Source organism: Neofelis nebulosa, chromosome 4 (assembly GCF_028018385.1).
Source record: "Neofelis nebulosa isolate mNeoNeb1 chromosome 4, mNeoNeb1.pri, whole genome shotgun sequence".
In the NCBI taxonomy this organism is placed as follows: Eukaryota; Metazoa; Chordata; class Mammalia; order Carnivora; family Felidae; genus Neofelis; species Neofelis nebulosa.
The window spans coordinates 155,526,755-155,544,318 of record NC_080785.1 but is presented as its reverse complement, the minus strand read 5'-3'; the positions used below and the strand labels follow the sequence as shown (position 1 = coordinate 155,544,318).

General features: G+C 61.7%; 1 protein-coding gene across 1 annotated transcript; it reads left to right on the top strand.

The window, feature by feature from the left end:
• Positions 1-69: 69 nt before the first annotated feature.
• On the top strand, positions 70-9,238 carry CILP2 (cartilage intermediate layer protein 2). The gene is made up of 9 exons (XM_058727303.1): positions 70-206; positions 438-584; positions 1,609-1,707; positions 2,705-2,977; positions 3,642-3,797; positions 4,879-5,157; positions 5,561-5,669; positions 5,865-6,022; positions 6,262-9,238. The coding sequence occupies exons 2-9, from the start codon at positions 521-523 to the stop codon at positions 8,595-8,597; spliced, it is 3,474 nt and encodes a 1,157-aa protein (XP_058583286.1). The 5' UTR covers positions 70-206; positions 438-520; the 3' UTR covers positions 8,598-9,238.
• The last annotated feature ends 8,326 nt before the right edge of the window (positions 9,239-17,564 follow it).

Sequence of the window (17,564 nt, the reverse complement as noted above, 5' to 3'; positions counted from 1 at the left end):
GGCCGGGAAAACTAGAGCCAGAAGAGTAGAAGGTAGATTCGGGGTGGGACTTCCAGCCTGCTTGGGGTGGCCTAACGCCAACAGGATTGAAGTTAGACTCGATGGAGGATTCCTCGCCGCCTAAACGGCTGCCTGAAGCGTGAGTGTTTGGGCAGCCTCAGGCTCCATTCCAAGAGGCACGTCCCGCAGGCAGCTTGGGACCCAAGGTGGAGAATGGAGAGTGGGTTGAGGGAGGGACTTCCAGCTGGCGACGGGGGGGTGGGGGGGGGGGAGGACGCAGGCCAGCCTGAGGGCGGAGGCACAGCCGGACGCACCGAAGGGGGCGACCGGGGAGGTTGCTAGCTCACCGAAGTCACCCAGGGCCAGGGAGCAATGCTTGCACGGGGCGTGGCCTGCACGGGGCGTGGCCTGCGGTCACCTCCCGCCCCCACCCTCAGCCCCAGCGGCCGCCAGACCCGCGGGAGTCGGATCCGAGCGCGCCGCGGAGCCCGGACCCTCCCTCGGACTCTCGGACCCGGCCATGGCGTCATTGCCGCCACTACTCTGCCTCTTTGTCGCCGCCGCGCACCTGGCGGGGGCTCGAGGTGAGGCGCCCCATGACCCCAGCCCAGACCCCTAGGCCTGGCACGCAGCCGCTCCGGGAGAGGGAACCAAGGGACCCTCTGGCGTCCTCAGACCTGGGTCCCCCTTCGTCAGCCCGGGAGTGGAGTGAAGGGGCGTCGGGGGTATGGATTCTTGGGACCAACAACGCGCCCGGGGGAGGGAAGGGAGGAAACTTCTCTGTTCTCTTGCCTCCTCAAGAGAGGTAGGGGAACTCGGAGTATCCATATGAACTTTAGGCTCCTTTAGGTTCCTGGGGACAGCGGGGGGCCGGTCTCACCCCCAGCATTTGGACTCTGAAGCATTGTGTCTTGGCCCAGGATTAAGGGGTCAGAGCGGTCCCCTCTCACACAACTCCTCCTCTTCCACAAACACACCATTCAGAAAACTTCCCGTCTCAGGAGCACTCAGTGGAACAGGGCACTGGATCCATTTCCCAGATGAGGAGACTGAGACACAGACAGGGAAGGGACTTGTCTGAGGTCACCGCTCAGCCTGGCTATCTTAGATAACTCAAGGTCAGAGAAGCCAGGCTAGATGCCAAAGACCTCCCAATGGCAGCTTGGGCCCCAAGTGAAGGGATGGAAGGTACACTGAGGGAGAGACCTCCAACCCCGCAAATGGATGAAGAACGCAGCTCTACCTGAGGGCAGAGGCAGAGCCAACTAAACCCATGGTCGCTGAGCACACTGAGGGGGAGAACTGGGTCAGACCAGACACACAGACTTCCCCAGACTATGGCATCCTGTCCAGGGCACAGGGAGGGATGGGGCTGCAGGAGATTGGGGGTAGGGGCCATAGGGAGGTTTCCTGGAGGCGGGGGGGGGGGGGTCCTGCATTCCTTGGGGTCAGCCAGAGAGATGGTTCTGGCTTCTGAGACCCTCACTCACTACCCTCCAACCCCGCCCCGTGAAATGGGGATGATCATGACAGCACCTTGTATACAAGCAGCCCACAGAGGTCCCCATCAGCATGTTTCCTTCCCTCCATTCCTCATCCCTCCCACAGTCACTACCCCCCCTAAGGAGCCCACAGCAACTGCCTGGGGCTTTGAAGGCCCATCTCTGCGCCCCGGACAGCCCTCACCAGCCCTGGAGGATTGGGAAGGTGAGTCATCCTGGGTCCAAGTCCTGGCTCTGCTGTGGACTCACTATGTGAGCTCTGGTTGGTGTGGTCATGTAAGGAGGGGACACAAGGGGTGAAAGGCCAGTAACTTCCTGGTCCCTGGACATGGCAGCCCTTGGCACAGGTGCCCCCAGAAGTCTAAGTTTTAGGAGCAGAGGGGTGAGAGTCCAGGGCCTGTTTTGTCAAGGAGGAAACCAATGTAGGGTGGGAGTGGGTGCTTCCTGCCTGCTACTGGAAGCATCGTGCAGGGTGCTTCTAGTAGATTCCAGACCTGTAGTTCTGGAACCTGGGTCTCTGGTTTCCTAGCTGGGAAAGTCAGGAAAGGAGTGAGCACACACCCCCCCTCCCCCGGCCCCTGCGCAGGTGGGGGGGGGGGCGGTGGGGGTGGGAGTTGATGGAAGCAGAAGCTGACTTCTGGGAGGCCAGACCGTTCCCACCTGTGGCTTCTGTGAAACAGGTTGCCTGGTGGGTTCATCCAGGCAGTGAGCAAGGGCCCAGCTGGCTCTAACCAGGAGCAGCCAGGCAATGGAAAGCCACAGCTAGGGCTGTTCTCCATCGGGTCTCCTCCTGCTACCTTTGTGTCTCCTCACACCTCAGGGGTTCTGAATTCTGAGGTGGGGGACAGGCTTAATTTTAAGGTTGGGGGCTGCTGAGACAGTGTCAAGATGTCAGCGTGGCAAAATGTCAACCTGAACTAATGGGCCAGCTCAAGTATTGGGCAGCAGAACGGGAGCTGGTGCTAGGGGAGGCCAACCTCCCTTAATCCCTTTATAGCTCCTTGTGCCCTAGAGGACCCTGGACCTGGGCGGGTCAAGGGCGGGCTGGGTTAGCCCGTGTTCATTGGGGGTGGGGTGACCGTCTTAGCAGGTAAACAGTTACCTCGGAGATGGGGGTGGGCAGGCCGCTTCCTGGGCCCCTGCATGCACTGATGAGGCCCGACAGGCTGTGGCCCGGGTCCCAGAGCGTGCGGTGCCCACAGAGGCCAGCCAGTGGACGTCCTGGTTCAACGTGGACCACCCCGGCGGCGACGGCGACTTCGAGAGCCTGGCTGCCATCCGCTTCTATTACGGGCCAGCGCGCGTGTGCCCGCGGCCGCTGGCGCTGGAGGCGCGCACCACGGACTGGGCCCTGCCGTCCACTGTAGGCGAGCGTGTGCACTTGAACCCCACGCGAGGTTTTTGGTGCCTCAACCGCGAGCAGCCCCGCGGCCGCCGCTGCTCCAACTACCACGTGCGCTTCCGCTGCCCGCTTGGTGAGGGCGGGGCCCAGGGAGGGGCGGGGACTGTGTGGGGATGGGCGGGGCTGGGGAGAGGGCGGGATCTATATTAGTCATGCAGAGAAGAGAGTGGGGATTGGCAGACATGGGTCATAGGTGGGTGGAGCTTGAATGGGTGGTACTGAGGAAAGGGGGCAGGGCCGTGTGGATGTAGGCGTGGTTAGAAAGAGCTGGGGGTCCTTTAGCAGGGCCCAAGGAGTGGGCTGGATCATATAGGGGCGGGGCTTTGGAAAGGAGGGCCTGGGAATAGGGGCCCAGGTAGGGAACAAGAAAGACCCCTCAGGAGCTCATCTCCCTCCTGCTGCCCTCAGTTGCTCATCTGTAACAGCTCCATTCTTTGGGGGGCGTGTTTTGACCCCAAATGTATGAGGGACGCAGGGAGAACAGCACGGCTAACCTCGGGGAGCTTAATAACTGGGGTTGGGGCAAATGGGGTGTTACCTCAACTGCACGTTCGACAGGTGAGCCTGGGGGACAACTGATGAGAGCAATGGGCAGAACCTCTCTCTTGGGGGACCCATCCTCGGACGCACTTAGCGGGGGGCGTCCTCCAGTCCTACATTGTTACTAGATTTCCAGGAGGCGCAGTCCCTGGCGTGGGCCACCGTCTCACCTTCCCTCCTCTCCGCCCTTACCGCAGAGGCCACGTGGGGCGCGTGGGGCCCGTGGGGTCCCTGTTCAGGGAGCTGCGGGCCAGGCCGTCGCCTGCGCCGCCGCCGCTGCCCAAGCACGTCTGGGGATGCGTGTCCGGGGCGTCCCCTGGAGGCGCAGAAGTGTGTACGCCCTCCTTGTCCAGGTAGGAGGGATGGGGCCTGGAGGAGAGTGTTGAGTTAGAGGCGGGGCCTGGACTTGGAGGGAGGCGGCCTGCTGAGGAGGGTACCTAGTGGGGAGAGGCGGGTTGGGAATGAGCCTGATGGGATGGGGCTGGAATGGAAGAGGCGGGTCCTCGGGGGCCAGAACTTGGAACACATGGAGACTGGCCCTTCCTTCCCTTCTGCGCCCCCGTCCCCCCGCCCCACGCGGAGGAGCATTGGTGAATGTGTGTATCTGGATGGGTGAACGCCAAGAAGGTCATGTCCAGGCACGGGCAGATCCGAGTGGGCATTGCTTTGGGCGCGCCACCAAGCGTGTGGATGTCCTGGTGGACACGGACACACTGAAGCCAGCTCATGTGCTTGGGGCACACACGCGTGGCATTCACAGCCCCCCTCTCCCGTACCCCACGCCCACGCGGACACGCGCTCACACCCTGGCAGACACCATGCCCAAGCCCTCCCAGGGCCAGACACCAGGCCAGCCAGGAGGCGACTGGAAATTCCGATCCGCCTGGGCTCCACAAACATGGTCTGGAGACTGCGCCCGCAGAGCCCATGGCAGGGTGGGGGAGCACGGTGGCCAATGGGGTAGTGGGGTCCCCACCCTACCCCGCCTGGCTCTGCCCTCCTGACGCCTCTGCCCTGACGTTTTCAGTGGAATTTTCCATCTTATGGAGAAACCACGGGATTGGGAGGGGAGGGGAAGGAGATGTTCTGAGCCCAAGACCCAACCCCTAGCTGGGCCCCCAGCCCCTGCTGGACATTTTCTCTCATGCTACAAGGAGCTTCTCTGTCCTGTGAGAGTCACCTCTCCTGTCCCCTCCACCAGGGCATTTTCCTCACCCCTCTGGACCACAGGTCTGCCCCACGTCCCCACTCACACATGAGGCTGTTCCAAGCAGGGCCATGCTGAGGCCTCTGAGGGGCACAAGGTGGGGGGGGGGGAGGGTGTCTAGGCATCTTTGCTGAGAGCAATGGGCTCTCAGCAAAGGAAGATGGGCCCTCAGTGGAAGGAGGGAGTAAAGAGGCTCCTCTGTTCCTCTGCCTGCCTTTGTCCCCCAGGTTGCAGCTCCAAGACCTGCAAGTGCCCTGACCACATCCTCCTGGGCTCGGTGGTCACCCCATCTGGGCGTCCACTGCCAGGAGCCAGGGTCTCCTTGAGAGACTGGCCTGGCACTGTGGCCATCACCGATGCCCATGGGACCTTCCGGATTCCTGGAGTGTGTGCCAGCAGCCGGGCCAACATCAGTGCCCAAATGGATGGCTTCTCTGCAGGCCTGGGCCAGGCCCAGGCCAATGGCTCTATCTCTGCTGTGGTCACTGTTGTCCTTAATAAGTTGGGTAAGTGCCCCAGGGCAAGGAGGGTGAGGAGGCTGAGAAGCTAAGAAGGAAATTCGGGGTGACACTTGGGAGGATGTGGTGCAGCATGAGGTCACTGGGGAAGAAATAAGATGTGACACGGCCATTGGAGAAAGCATAACACTAAATGTGTTGCCATGGGAGGAACAAATACACTGTGAGAAGTTGGAGAAGACGTGCGATGAGACAGGGACTTGCAGGGGGGCAGCATTAAGATGGGGCACCATCTTGAGCAGCCATGGGGTGAACTTGAATGGAGAGGTCATCAGAAGAGCCACAGGTGAAACAGGGCATCCCTGGAAGGGCAAGGATGGGGCCCTGCCCTTGGGAAGGTTTGTTGGGAGAAGCTGGGATGGGGCAGGACCTTTGCCACCTTTGCCCCCAGAGAAACCCTACCTGGTGAAGCACCCCGAGTCCCGAGTGCGAGAGGCTGGCCAGAACGTAACCTTCTGCTGCAAAGCCTCAGGCACCCCCATGCCCAAGAAATACTCCTGGTGAGTGCCCTGCTCCAATGCCCAAGGGCCTTGCACCCAGCTTTGCGGTTTGATTGGATTTTCCATGACATGTGGTGCCTCAGAGACTGGGAGAAAGATGCTCTACAACCTTGCTGGGCTGCATGGGGGATGGGGGACGGATGCAGCCCCTTCCCTGTGCTGAGGGCCCCCTGGTGTTGCCCACCTGCCACCCAGGTTCCACAACGGGACCCTGCTGGACCGGCGAGAACACAGGTACGGGGCCCATCTGGAGCTGCGGGGGCTGCGCCCAGACCAGGCAGGCACCTATCACTGCAAAGCGTGGAACGATGCGGGCACCGTGCGCTCGGGCAGCGCCCGGCTCACCGTGCTGGGTGAGCACCCTCAGCCCCCCAACCCTGAGCATGCCCTGAAACTTAGCCGAGACCCATCACCAGCGAAAGCAACCCCAAATGGAGCCCCAGCTGCAGACTGTTCTCTGACCCTGCTGAGTCTGATCCCGGGCCCCCACCGAGCCCCTGGGTTGAGCCCCTGATCCCAATCCAGGCCCCAACCCTGGCTTCAGTGGAGCCCTCCCCCTTACTCTGATCTGCTCTGATTTCTTGCTCTGCAGCCCCGGGCCAGCCAGCCTGCAATCCCCAGCCCCAAGAGCATCTGATCAAGCTCCCAGATGATTGTGGCCAGCCTGGCAGTGGCCCCGCCTACTTGGATGTGGGTCTCTGCTCTGACACCCTCTGCCCCAGCCCTGCAGGCTCCAGCTCCCGGTGTGGGGACTCGGGGTCCCGCTGCTGCTCCGTTCGCCGCCTGGAGAGCAAGGAGATCCACTGCTCCAACTATGTCCTCCCCGTCAAAGTGGTGGCTGAGTGTGGCTGTCAGAAATGTCTGCCCCCTCGGGGGCTGGTTCGGGGACGCGTGGTGGCTGCCGACTCAGGGGAACCCCTGCGTTTTGCCCAGATCCTGCTAGGCCGGGAGCCCATTGGATTCACATCTTATCAGGGCGACTTCACCATTGAGGTGCCGCCCTCCACCCAGCGGCTGGTGGTAACTTTCGTGGACCCCAGTGGGGAGTTCATGGACACTGTCAGAGTTCTGCCTTTTGCCCCTCGAGGTGGTGGCGTATACCACGATGTCAAAGCCATGCGGAAGAAAGCCCCTGTCATCTTAGATGCCAGCCAGAGCAACACGATCCCTCTTGGGGAGCTGGAAGAGGAGGACCCGTTGGGCGAGCTGGTCCTCCCGCCCGGGGCCTTCCGCAGAGCCGATGGTGAACCCTACACGGGGGCCGTGGAGGCCCGGGTGACTTTCGTGGACCCCCGAGATCTCACCTCGGCGGCGGCCGCCCCCAGTGACCTGCGCTTCGTGGACAGTGACGGCGAGCTGGCCCCGCTGCGCACCTATGGCATGTTCGCGGTGGACCTCCGCGCCGCGGGCTCCGCGGAGCAGCTGCAGGCAGGGCCGGTGGCCGTGCGCGTCAATGCCGGCCAGATCCACATGGCGGGCCACGTGGAGGCCCTGAAGCTGTGGTCACTGAACCCTGACACAGGCTTGTGGGAGGAGGAGAGCGGCTTCCAGCGAGAGGGGTCAGCGGCCCCTCGGGTCCGCAGGGAGGAGAGGGTCTTCCTAGTGGGCAACGTGGAGATCCGCGAGCGGCGTCTGTTCAACCTGGACGTGCCCGAGCGCCGCCGCTGCTTCGTGAAGGTGCGCGCCTATGCCAACGACAAGTTCACCCCCAACGAGCAGGTGGAGGGTGTGGTGGTCACGCTGGTCAACCTGGAGCCTGCCCCCGGCTTCGCGGCCAACCCCCGTGCCTGGGGCCGCTTCGACAGCGCGGTCACCGGCCCCAACGGCGCCTGCCTCCCCGCCTTCTGCGACACGGACCGGCCGGACGCCTACACTGCCCTGGTCACGGCCACCCTGGGCGGGGAGGAGCTGGAGCCCGCGCCCTCCCGGCCCCGCCCACACGCGGCCACCGTGGGTGTGGCGCAGCCCTACCTGGACAAGCTGGGCTACCGCCGCACCGACCACGACGACCCAGCCCTCAAACGCAACGGTTTCCGCATCAACCTCGCTAAACCCAGGCCCGGCGACCCCGCCGAGGCCAACGGCCCGGTGTACCCGTGGCGCAGCCTGCGAGAATGCCAGGAGGCCCCGGTGACCGCCAGCCACTTCCGCTTCGCGCGCGTGGAGGCGGACAAGTACGAGTACAACGTGGTCCCGTTCCGCGAGGGCGTGCCGGCCTCCTGGACTGGGGACCTCCTGGCCTGGTGGCCCAACCCCCAGGAGTTCCGGGCCTGCTTCCTCAAGGTGAAGATCCAGGGCCCCCAGGAGTACATGGTCCGCTCCCACAACGCTGGGGGCAGCCACCCGCGCACCCAGGGCCAGCTCTACGGGCTTCGGGACGCCCGGAGCGTCCGAGACCCCGAGCACCCCGGCACGTCCGCGGCCTGTGTGGAGTTCAAGTGCAGCGGGATGCTATTTGATCAACGTCAGGTGGACAGGACGCTGGTGACCATCACGCCCCAGGGCAGCTGCCGCCGAGTGGCGGTCAATGGACTCCTGCGGGATTACTTGGCCCGGCACCCCCCACCCGCCCCAGCAGACGACCCGGCTGCCTTCGCCATGCTGGCCCCGCTCGACCCTCTGGGCCACAACTACGGTGTCTACACGGTCACCGACCAGAGCCCGAGGCTGGCCAAGGAGATCGCCATCGGCCGCTGCTTCGATGGCTCCTCTGACGGCTTCTCTAGGGAAATGAAGGCCGATGCTGGCACAGCTGTCACCTTCCAGTGTCGGGAGCCACCAGCCGGCCGGCCTAGCCTCTTCCAGAGGCTGCTGGAGTCCCCGGCAACAGCGCTTGGTGACATCCGCAGGGAGATGGGTGAGGTGACCCGGGCACAGGCTCAAGCCACAGGTCCCCTCCGTACCCGCCGGGGCAGGGCCCGCCAGTGACCTGGGCTCGTGGCCTTACTCCTCTGCCTTGCTCCGGACTCCTCTGTACCTCGGAAGTCTCAGCCCCCTTCCCCAGATGCTCCCTCCCTAGGTTTCTGGGCCCCCCTCTCCCTCCCCTGCCCAGAGTTCAGAGTCAAGATAGGAACTAGGAGTGTCGGGTTGTGGAACTGCCAGGCAGGGGACTGTCGCTGTGTGAGGCAAAATGGAGTTCTTCCTGACAGCAGGAGCCAGCATCCTGGGAGACCATCGGGCAGCCGATGGAGGCCTGGGAGGAGTCATTCCCAGCTCGAGCGCTGGCTCTGATTTTATGTGTGTTTTGACCCTGATTTCAGATATTCTGCCCCTTGAGATTTCCCGCCTTCTGCCTGAAGCCCCCTCTGCCTGTTGCCAAGCTGGGTGCTTTATTGGATCCCCTGCCCCAAGCTTTGTTCTAGGGGTTATTTATTGAAACAAAGCCTACGGGGCTGGTCGCAGGGGTTAAGAGTGGGGGTCCAGGCCCAGTGAAAGTCAGGCAAGGGCTTCTTGGTTCTGGGGCTGAAGGGCACAGTTCTCACATGTTTGGTGCTTGGAAACCCTCCCCCCCCCCCCCCCCGGGGCGGGGGGTTGGGGCAAGGAACCAATTAAAGATGCTTCATTTCCCACTCATGGTGTCGGTCTTGGGGACTGAAAATGGAGGCTGCGGCTGCTGGACCCAGACCTTGGCAGGTGGAAAGGGGCCTGGAGCAGACACGGACATGGGCGTGCAAGCAGCTCAGAGGCCTCCACGAGGTGCCGGGCGTGCCTCGGGCTGGTGTGTGGGTCCTGGCAGAGTCACACAGAAGTGTGTCTGTGACACGTGTGTGCAGACCTGACTCGTGGGCAGCCCGAGCCTGTGCCGCCCTGACCGCTGAACACGGTAGCAGCTGCCGCCCTGGCCTTTTCCTCTGAGCCTGGCCGTGTGCCCGAGGGCCGCACTGGGCAGGGAGGGGCCCTGGCAGGGGCCCATGCCCCAGGCGGCAGGAATCGAGCCTGCTCTGGACTTCCTCAGCCAGGGTCACGCTGCCCCTCCTTAGGCCCCACCCGGCTGAGGCCTGGCCACACCTTGGCCACATGGTGACCGGGCTGCCCGAGGCCATGGCCCTGGGCCCTCTACTTCACCAGGACTCAGTCTGGAGGCGGCAGAACATCGCTTGCTGGCGCTCTGTGTGCGTGGCTCTGTGCGCTCGCGTGCGCGAGTCCTCCTGGCCACGCCCCCGCTTTCCAGACAGAGGAAACTGGGCCCCCACAGGGAGAGGCAAAGGGCTGCCCGGGCCCTGGAGTGAATCCCCGCAGGAGCAGGGGCTCCTTGGATGGCTCAACAGCCCCCTCCGGCACATGCTTGGGACTCCCTTGGCCCCAGGGAGGCATCAAAGCGGCATTGCTGGGGACCTGGGATGGGAGGCATTGTGTCCCTCACCCCAGGGATGGGGTGACAGCAGGGAGTGGGGGTGCGGGGTGTTCCCTTAACCCAGGGCCCTCTGCACACCCACCCACCCACCCACTTACCTTTCTACCACCCGCCTGTCCGCCCACCCACTACTGCCTCCGCCCCTCCCGTCCACACCACCACGTGCCTGTGCAGCATTTGGAGGCTTCAGCTCTGTGCCAGCGCGGAGCCGATCCGGCCTTGGTAGGGAGGTAGGTTCACACATGGACCCCAGCACACCTGCGGGGTCAGCCCTGGGCCCACATGGTCCGCTGGCTCCGGTCCAGCTCAGTCTGACAGCTCTCAACCTCTCCAGCCCTCATGCCTTGGCTCAGGCCATTCCCTTCGTGGGAACCTCTTCCCTTGGCCAGGGGTAGGCTAGGGGGCCTAGGGGGTCAGGGAGAATCTGACAAACCCAGAGGCCTCAGCCCCAGTCTCTGAGGGTGGGCCTCAGAACTCTGCTGGAGTCCAGGTTTGGGCGGCCCCGGGGGGGGCCGGCGCCCCAGCCTCTGCCTGGATAGGCTAAAATGCACAGGAGTGGAGAGATGCTTTGAGATGCCTTGGGAGCCAGGGAGCGTGTGCGTTGATCCACAACACACTGTGTCTACACCCCTAGCTGACAGGGAGGCTCGGAGGGGGAGTTCCTCACCCAAGGGAACCTGGGCTCTGGGCTGCCCCGTGGGGTCCTGGGGAACAGGAAGAGCCGGGGGGGCCCCCCCACCGCAGCCGGCGGGTAAAGCTGGCTTCCAGGCTGAGGGTGATGAGGTGTCAGTCTCCGTGGCCAAATACCTTTCATTGAGAAAGTGTCGGGGCTGTGGCTGCTGCCAGGCCTGGGGCAGCTGGGTTTGGGGCGGGCAGCTGGCCTCCCTTCCCTGGGGTGGGGCAGGGGTGGGTGGGCGTCCTCTTGAAGCCCCTCCCCAGATGCGGGGCCAGGCCAGGACTGAGAGGGGCTCCCAGAGGGAAGCGGATCAGGGAGGACGTTCCAGGTGGAAGGCACAGCCGAAGTGAATGCTTGGCACCGGGCAGGGACTGTAGCCTCAGCTCCTGCCCATCCCTGCCGACACTGTTTAAGAGGACAGCGCCTGGCTCCAGTTTCCAGATGAGGAAACTGAGTCTCCCAAAGAAGCCATCGCCCTGAGCTGACAGCCCCGTGCCCCTTGCTGCTGCCTTGTGACCCTGTTTGAGCAGAGGGGGAGTTCAGCCTCACCCCCCGCCAACCCCCCCCCCCCCCCCCCGTTCTGGAACCTTGGCCATCCGCCTCCTGGTAAATCCATTGCTCTCCCCCCAAACTGGGGCTGCCAGACCACACCCCCTCAAGTCTGGGGAAGAGGGGGGTCATGAGCCCCCCCCCCCCCCACCCAGAGACCCTGGCTCCAGCCACCCTGGGGTCAGCTCAGGGCACAAGGAGGCCCTTGGTCCCGCCCACGGCATTTCAGACTCTTATAATTTTAGAACCAGGGGTTCTTAAAATTCCTAGCACTGTGAGTGGGAGAAGAATCTTGGAACAATGCTTAAAACAAGAGAGTCTTAAAACCGCAGAATCAAAGAGGAGGAAGACGATCATGAACACACATTAAGCACTGACTGGATGCAAGGCCTCCCTGCTCCCCCAAGAACTAACTCACTTTAAGGGCATTTATTATCTTTTTAATGTTTATTTAGTTATTTTGAGAGAGAGAGAGAGAGAGAGAGAGAGAGAGCATACGAGCAGGGGAGGGGCAGAGAGAGGGAGAGAGAGAGAGAGAGACAATCCCAACAGGCTCCACGCTGTCAGCGCTCAGTCCCACGAACCGTGAGAGCATGATTTGAGCTGAAATCGAGAGTCAGATGCTTAACTGACTGAGCCACCCAGACACCCCTCACTTCAAGGGCTTTTAATGTACACTTGTTGTCTTGGAGGTCAAAATAGACTTGTAGGGAGGGTAATTTTCATACAACCCCCATTTCACAGCTGAAATTGGCCCAGGGTCACAAAGCAAACAGGGACACTGTGGGCTGGGAGTGGGGGAAGGGCAATGTTTCCCAGAGAAGGGGACATAGGTGCTGGGTCCTGAAGGATGGCGTAGGAGTTTGCCCAGCAGGCAAGGCAGGAAGGGCATTCCTGGCAGCTAGAAATGTGTCTGGGAAGGCTGGAGGAGGGAAACCTCAGGCAGGCACGGAGGGCAGAAAGGAGCACAAGCGAAGCACGCAGGGGAGACGAACGGAGCCTTGAACGCCGAGTCAGAAGCCTGAGCTATCTCTAGCAGGTGATCGGGAGCCAAAGAAGGTGCTGGAGCGGTGGAGGTGTGCACACTCGCTCATGACAAAGACTCCTCTGGAACTGGTGCGGGATTCAGCTTGTTGGAAAGTGTTTCTTTCATGGAACTGTGGTCTGCTTCTTCCCACGTGGCAGCCCTTGTGGGGTCCAAACCCTGCAGTCCAGCGCCCCCTCCCCCTCGGCTGCCTCCTGTCCTGGCTGAACATTGCTGGCGCCTCCATCGGGGCCTCGTGGGCCTGGCGTGGCCACCCACCACTTCCCCGGCCCCGTCTGTCTCTCTCATCAGCCCTCGGAGTTGGGTACGTCCCAGTCTCAGACCCCAAAGACTGGAGCCAGCCTGGCGGGGAGACCTGGCCTCCGTCGGCTGGGGGGAGTGGTGGAAACAGAGGCAGGGTGCCAGCAGAGAGAGAGCAGTCCAGGTGAATGCTGACGTCCTGCTGCCTGACCCCTCTCCCAGGGCCTCGGGTGGGGGCTCTGAGCAGGCAGGAGGGAGGAGACCCCAAAGGTGAGGGAAGGACCAGGCACCGACATGTTGGTGTATATGCCGGACCACACACACTGTCCTACCCAGGGTCACAACCACCACATGGAGCCACGCACGGTGGAGCCAGTCTCCCTCATCATCCGTCCCAAGGTCACACTGTGCTCGTCACACCCCGTCCCTGTCCTCCCCAGACATGCCCTCCCACACCACTGGGGACCCCTTTTCATCACCCATTTGGGTGATGCTGTCACTCTCCATTATAGCCCCACATGCGGTCACCAACCCCCCATCCGACTTGCCGGATGTGGGGAATACGCTGGACGTGCACCCTTACCAGCCACCCCGGGGGGACGCACGCCTGACACGCAGGCCCGTGTGCGTGCAGCCAAGCGCACCTGTGCGTCATGTAGCATGGACACAGCCACAGTCTCCCTGCACTTGGGGATGTTCTGACCCCCAGATGGCTGGAACGGCCCGAGTCAGGACTGATCATAACCCCCCCCCCCCCCCACGACTTCCCACGATTCAGTCCCTCCAAGCACACTGGGCCACAGCCGGACACGTGTGGCACCTCCTACCCTTTTGGAGCCCTGGGGAGGGCGTGGGCGGGGGGCTGGAAGCTGGGGAGGGGGCCTCAAGGTCCCAGGGGCCTTTCCTGGGAAGTCCCGAATCCCTTCCTGCTGACTCAGCCCTGGGGGCTGGCAGGCCGGGTGCTGCCGAACCTCAGGTATGTCCTTGAAGGCTGCCTGGTGGGGCCTCCATCAAGGCGTGGGAGGGGAGCTCCCACTCAGCACTCAGCCCTTCCCCGGATCCCAGCCTCCCCTTTTGCCCCAGATGGAGCTTGAGCGTTAATGGTGCAGCTCAAGACCTGGTGCCAGCGTGGTGGGAGCTGAGGCCGGCTGCTCATACCTCCGGTTTTTTCCGGTTGAACGTTGGCGGAGCAATGAGTTCCCAGCCGAGCGAGGCTCCCTCGTAAAGGGCCCCTGCTCAGCCCACTCTCCCAGCCTTGTAAAGACGTGGATGTCTCAGATGGTCTGGGGGAAGTTGGCCTGGCGGCTTATCCTGGGGCCCAGCGCAGGGACGGACACACACACACACACACACACATACACACACACACACACAGATGTGCTTATATGTTCCCATGTGATGTCTACATGCAGACCTGTGGCTACAAATACACTTGATCATTCACAGACTCAGCCCCTGGACTGGCCCTCACAGAGCCCCATTCTAAAGAGCAAGACTAAGACAGGTGCAGATATCCCAGCCTTTGGGGCCAGGGGTTGGGAAAACCGAGAGGAGCACCCAGGGAAGGTTTTCTGGGGAAACGAGCATTTAATATGGGCTTTGAAGGGTGAATAGGAGTTTGTCAAACCCAAATCAGAGGTCCAGAGGTCTTGAAGACTGGTTTTAGAGTTTACTTTTTTTTGTCCGTGAGGATTTTAAGCAGGGGAATGACACGGTCGGACAGACCCCAACTCACGACCGCTTCTTGAGGACCCGGCCTTTGCCCTCAGGGAGCTCTTTATCCAACCAGGAGGAGCAGACGAGACCTCTGGTTTGTGAAGCACCTGCTCTGCATTGGTTTGCATCCTGTTAATAACCCTTCGAGGGTTCCATTATTATCCCCATTTTAAAGCTCAGGAAACCAAGGCTGAGAGAGGCGAGTACTTTGCCCAGGGTGCTGTAGGGAGGTAAGGCATACGTACATTACCCTGGCCTCCTACTTGAAACTGCCTGCTGACCTGGTCCCAAGCTAACCCGAAAGTCTGAAGGACAGAACAGTGAGGCTCAAATAAGTCAGCTTTGCCAAGGGTCATGTGTTTGCACCTGGCCAGGGAGCTTTTACACATAAGCTTCTTGTCATTTGGCTGCTGAGTGGCTTTAATGGGGGGCTTCTAGGCAGAGGGATGTCCAGGCAGAGGCCCGAGGATGCTCCTCCTCCCTTTTGGGAGGCCTGGGCCCCTGGCCTTGGCCCCCGTCTGCCGTCTGGCCCGGCTGAACACAAACACTTGGAAATGGCCGACCCAACGGAATCTAGGTTGTGGTCAGGCTGTGGCTGAAGAAGCCACTGGAAAAACACGCAGTCCACGGGGCCAGGCCCAGCTTACGTTTCACCAAGCAGGAGTGGCCTGCCCAGTGCCCAGAGCCGAGGAATGCTCGTTTTCGAGCTCTTTGGAACCTGTCATCTGAGCAATCTAGCCGCTGGGTGGTGCTACCTTCTGTCTCATGTCGTCAGGCTGTGACCTGCCTCCTGGGGTGTCCTTGAAGAATCGGGTCTCTTGGGTTGGCCTCTTGGTCCAGCTGCTGTTGGAGACCCCTTGTCTGCTTGCATGACCCTGACGATGGGGAGTTCACCCCTTTACGGCTATTATTCCCTGCAGCCAAGAGCCTGTAATTGGGCAGATTTTTCACAGGAAGCTCTGGCTCCCTTGACCACACAGAGGGGAGGTCAGGCAGCCCGAGCACCCCGCACCTACACCCCTCTGTGCGTCCAACCCCTCCCGGGCCTCTGGATGACCCCCAGGCCCTTTGGGTTCAGTGTGGCCCAAGGGGACCTGAGTGTCTCTTCCCAAAATGTGTTCTTTGCCTTGTGGCCATGTTTCGGTGCTATTTGCCCATCCACCTGTCCTGAGCCACACGGGCCGGGCAGGTGGCCCACACATCCATTAGGCACCTACTGCTAAAGCACTTTACTTACATCTCTTCTCTGATCCCTCCCAGTGAGGCTGTTTCTGTTATTGCCTCAGTTGACAGACGGGGAAACTGAGGCTCAGCCAGTTAACTTGGTATCCTGGGGTCACAGGGGCAGATACTGGACTTGGAAGCCTGTTTCCTACTGGAACCAAGATAGCAGCCTGGGCAACCTCATCTTTTGGGCTGAGGCATCCCCTGGAGGCCATAGGGGGAGCAGGTGGGCCTGAGTGTCTCCAGCTTTCCAGAAGCTCCAGTCACTCCCTTACTCACACACCCTCCATGACTCCCATGGTCCCTCTCAGTGGGGCTGGGGGCTCTGGATGAACCCTTGCGGGGTCACCACAGAGACCCCTGAACACAAAGCCTAGCTTCTTGGGTCAAACCTAGGCCCCGACCTCTGTCAACTTCACAGCCTCAGTTTCTCTCAGCTGAAGAACAGTAGGCCCAACAATCGCCTCTGCTTCTTCGGGTCTCAGTGAACACAAGTTGGCATGCAGTAGGTGCTCACTAACTGCATTCTTACCCTCAGTAACATGCAGGAGGGGGCAGGGTTTGAGTTGAGGTGTTCTGGGCTCCCCTCCCTAGGCTACTGCCACCCCCCCACCCCTGAACTTTGCAGTGATATTGAGTGGGGGACGTTAAAACTCCCCAAAGCACCTAAATCAGGGCCTCAATTTCCCCACCAGTGTCTGAGGGCCTCCCGACCCCTCCTCCAGGGTTCTGGTGTGGAGGGTCTTGAAACACCTCCTGGAGTCTTAGGGGAACAGAAATCTTTACTAACGATTGGATATGGGCCCTCATCAGGCACTGGACTTCCTATCTTGAAACTGCACGCGGGGACCTTGAAACTGCCACAGTGCACTTAACCTGCGCCTGGATATACCTCTGCAACCTGGACTCTAGGAGCCTTCTAAGTCTTCCCGTGGACTGGTCCAGGGGATCTGGAAATTTCAACTAGGGCTTGGTCGTGGGGAACCTCCAAACTCCCGCGGGGGGGGGGGGGTCTCAAACCCCCTATTTCAAGGATCACATCTTTTGTGAAGGGTGGGAGGCTGTGGCCATTCTTGGAGGCAGGAGACTGGGGTGCGGGTGAGGTGGGAGGGAAACCTGAAAGGGGTTTCGACCTGGGCCCCTCTGAGCCCAGGGCCTGGGGGAGGGGGCGGCGTCCGGGACCCAGGGCGGCAGCCACCAGAACCCCAGTCTCTGACCCTCCCCTCTGACCCTCCCCTCTGTCCCAGACCCTGACTCCTTCCCGGGAGGTGGAGAAGGCCAGAGGCCGGGAGCAGCTCTCGCGAGGGGAAAAGCTTCAGGGCGATAAGAGGCGGGGCCAGGACCCGGGGGCGGGCCCAACACCCCCAATAGAAGATGAACCCAGGGCTTGGGGCGGGACCGCACAAGGAGAGGGGCCAGACGAGGGGAGGGACCAGACTAGGGGTCTTGAATACTCGAGCCGAGCCGAGGTCCCTGAGAGGAGGTGGGTCGATGAGGGGCGGGGTCTAGTTGGACAGAGACCAGTTGCCTGCCAGATTCCCTAACCCTACCCGCCCCAGGAGAGATCATGAAATTTAACCAGAAGCTGCGGGAAACTTCGACCCACGACCAACGTGGGGTGATTGAAGTCGGAAACCTTCCCCATACACAGACCCCAGCTCTCCTCACCCCTCAGCCCTCCCCAGGACTTCCCCATCAACCAGGCAGTCGTGAGGTTGAGGACAGAGAGGGGCAGCCTTGCCTCTAGGAACACACAGTCCACTCTCCTCCCCAGGATTTCAGGGCAGTTGCCCCCGCCCCCGCAACTGCGGGAATCGCCCTATCTCTACCCCAGAAGAGAATGAGGTGCAAGGCAGGAGACATGACAACGCCCCCAGCATCTTAGCCACCCCTCGCTAGACTGAAGTCCCAGGATGCTGGAGTCAGGGACTCTGAGAGGTCAGGGCCTGGGAAGAGGGGTTTGGGAGGGAGTGGGATGGGAGCAGAGGGAGCGGTAGAGCAGTTAGCTCTAGTCAAAGACGGGAAGAGAGGGCAGTCAGGCAGGCACTCAGTGCAAAGGCCCTGGGGTGGGAATGCTTTATAGGACGGGTA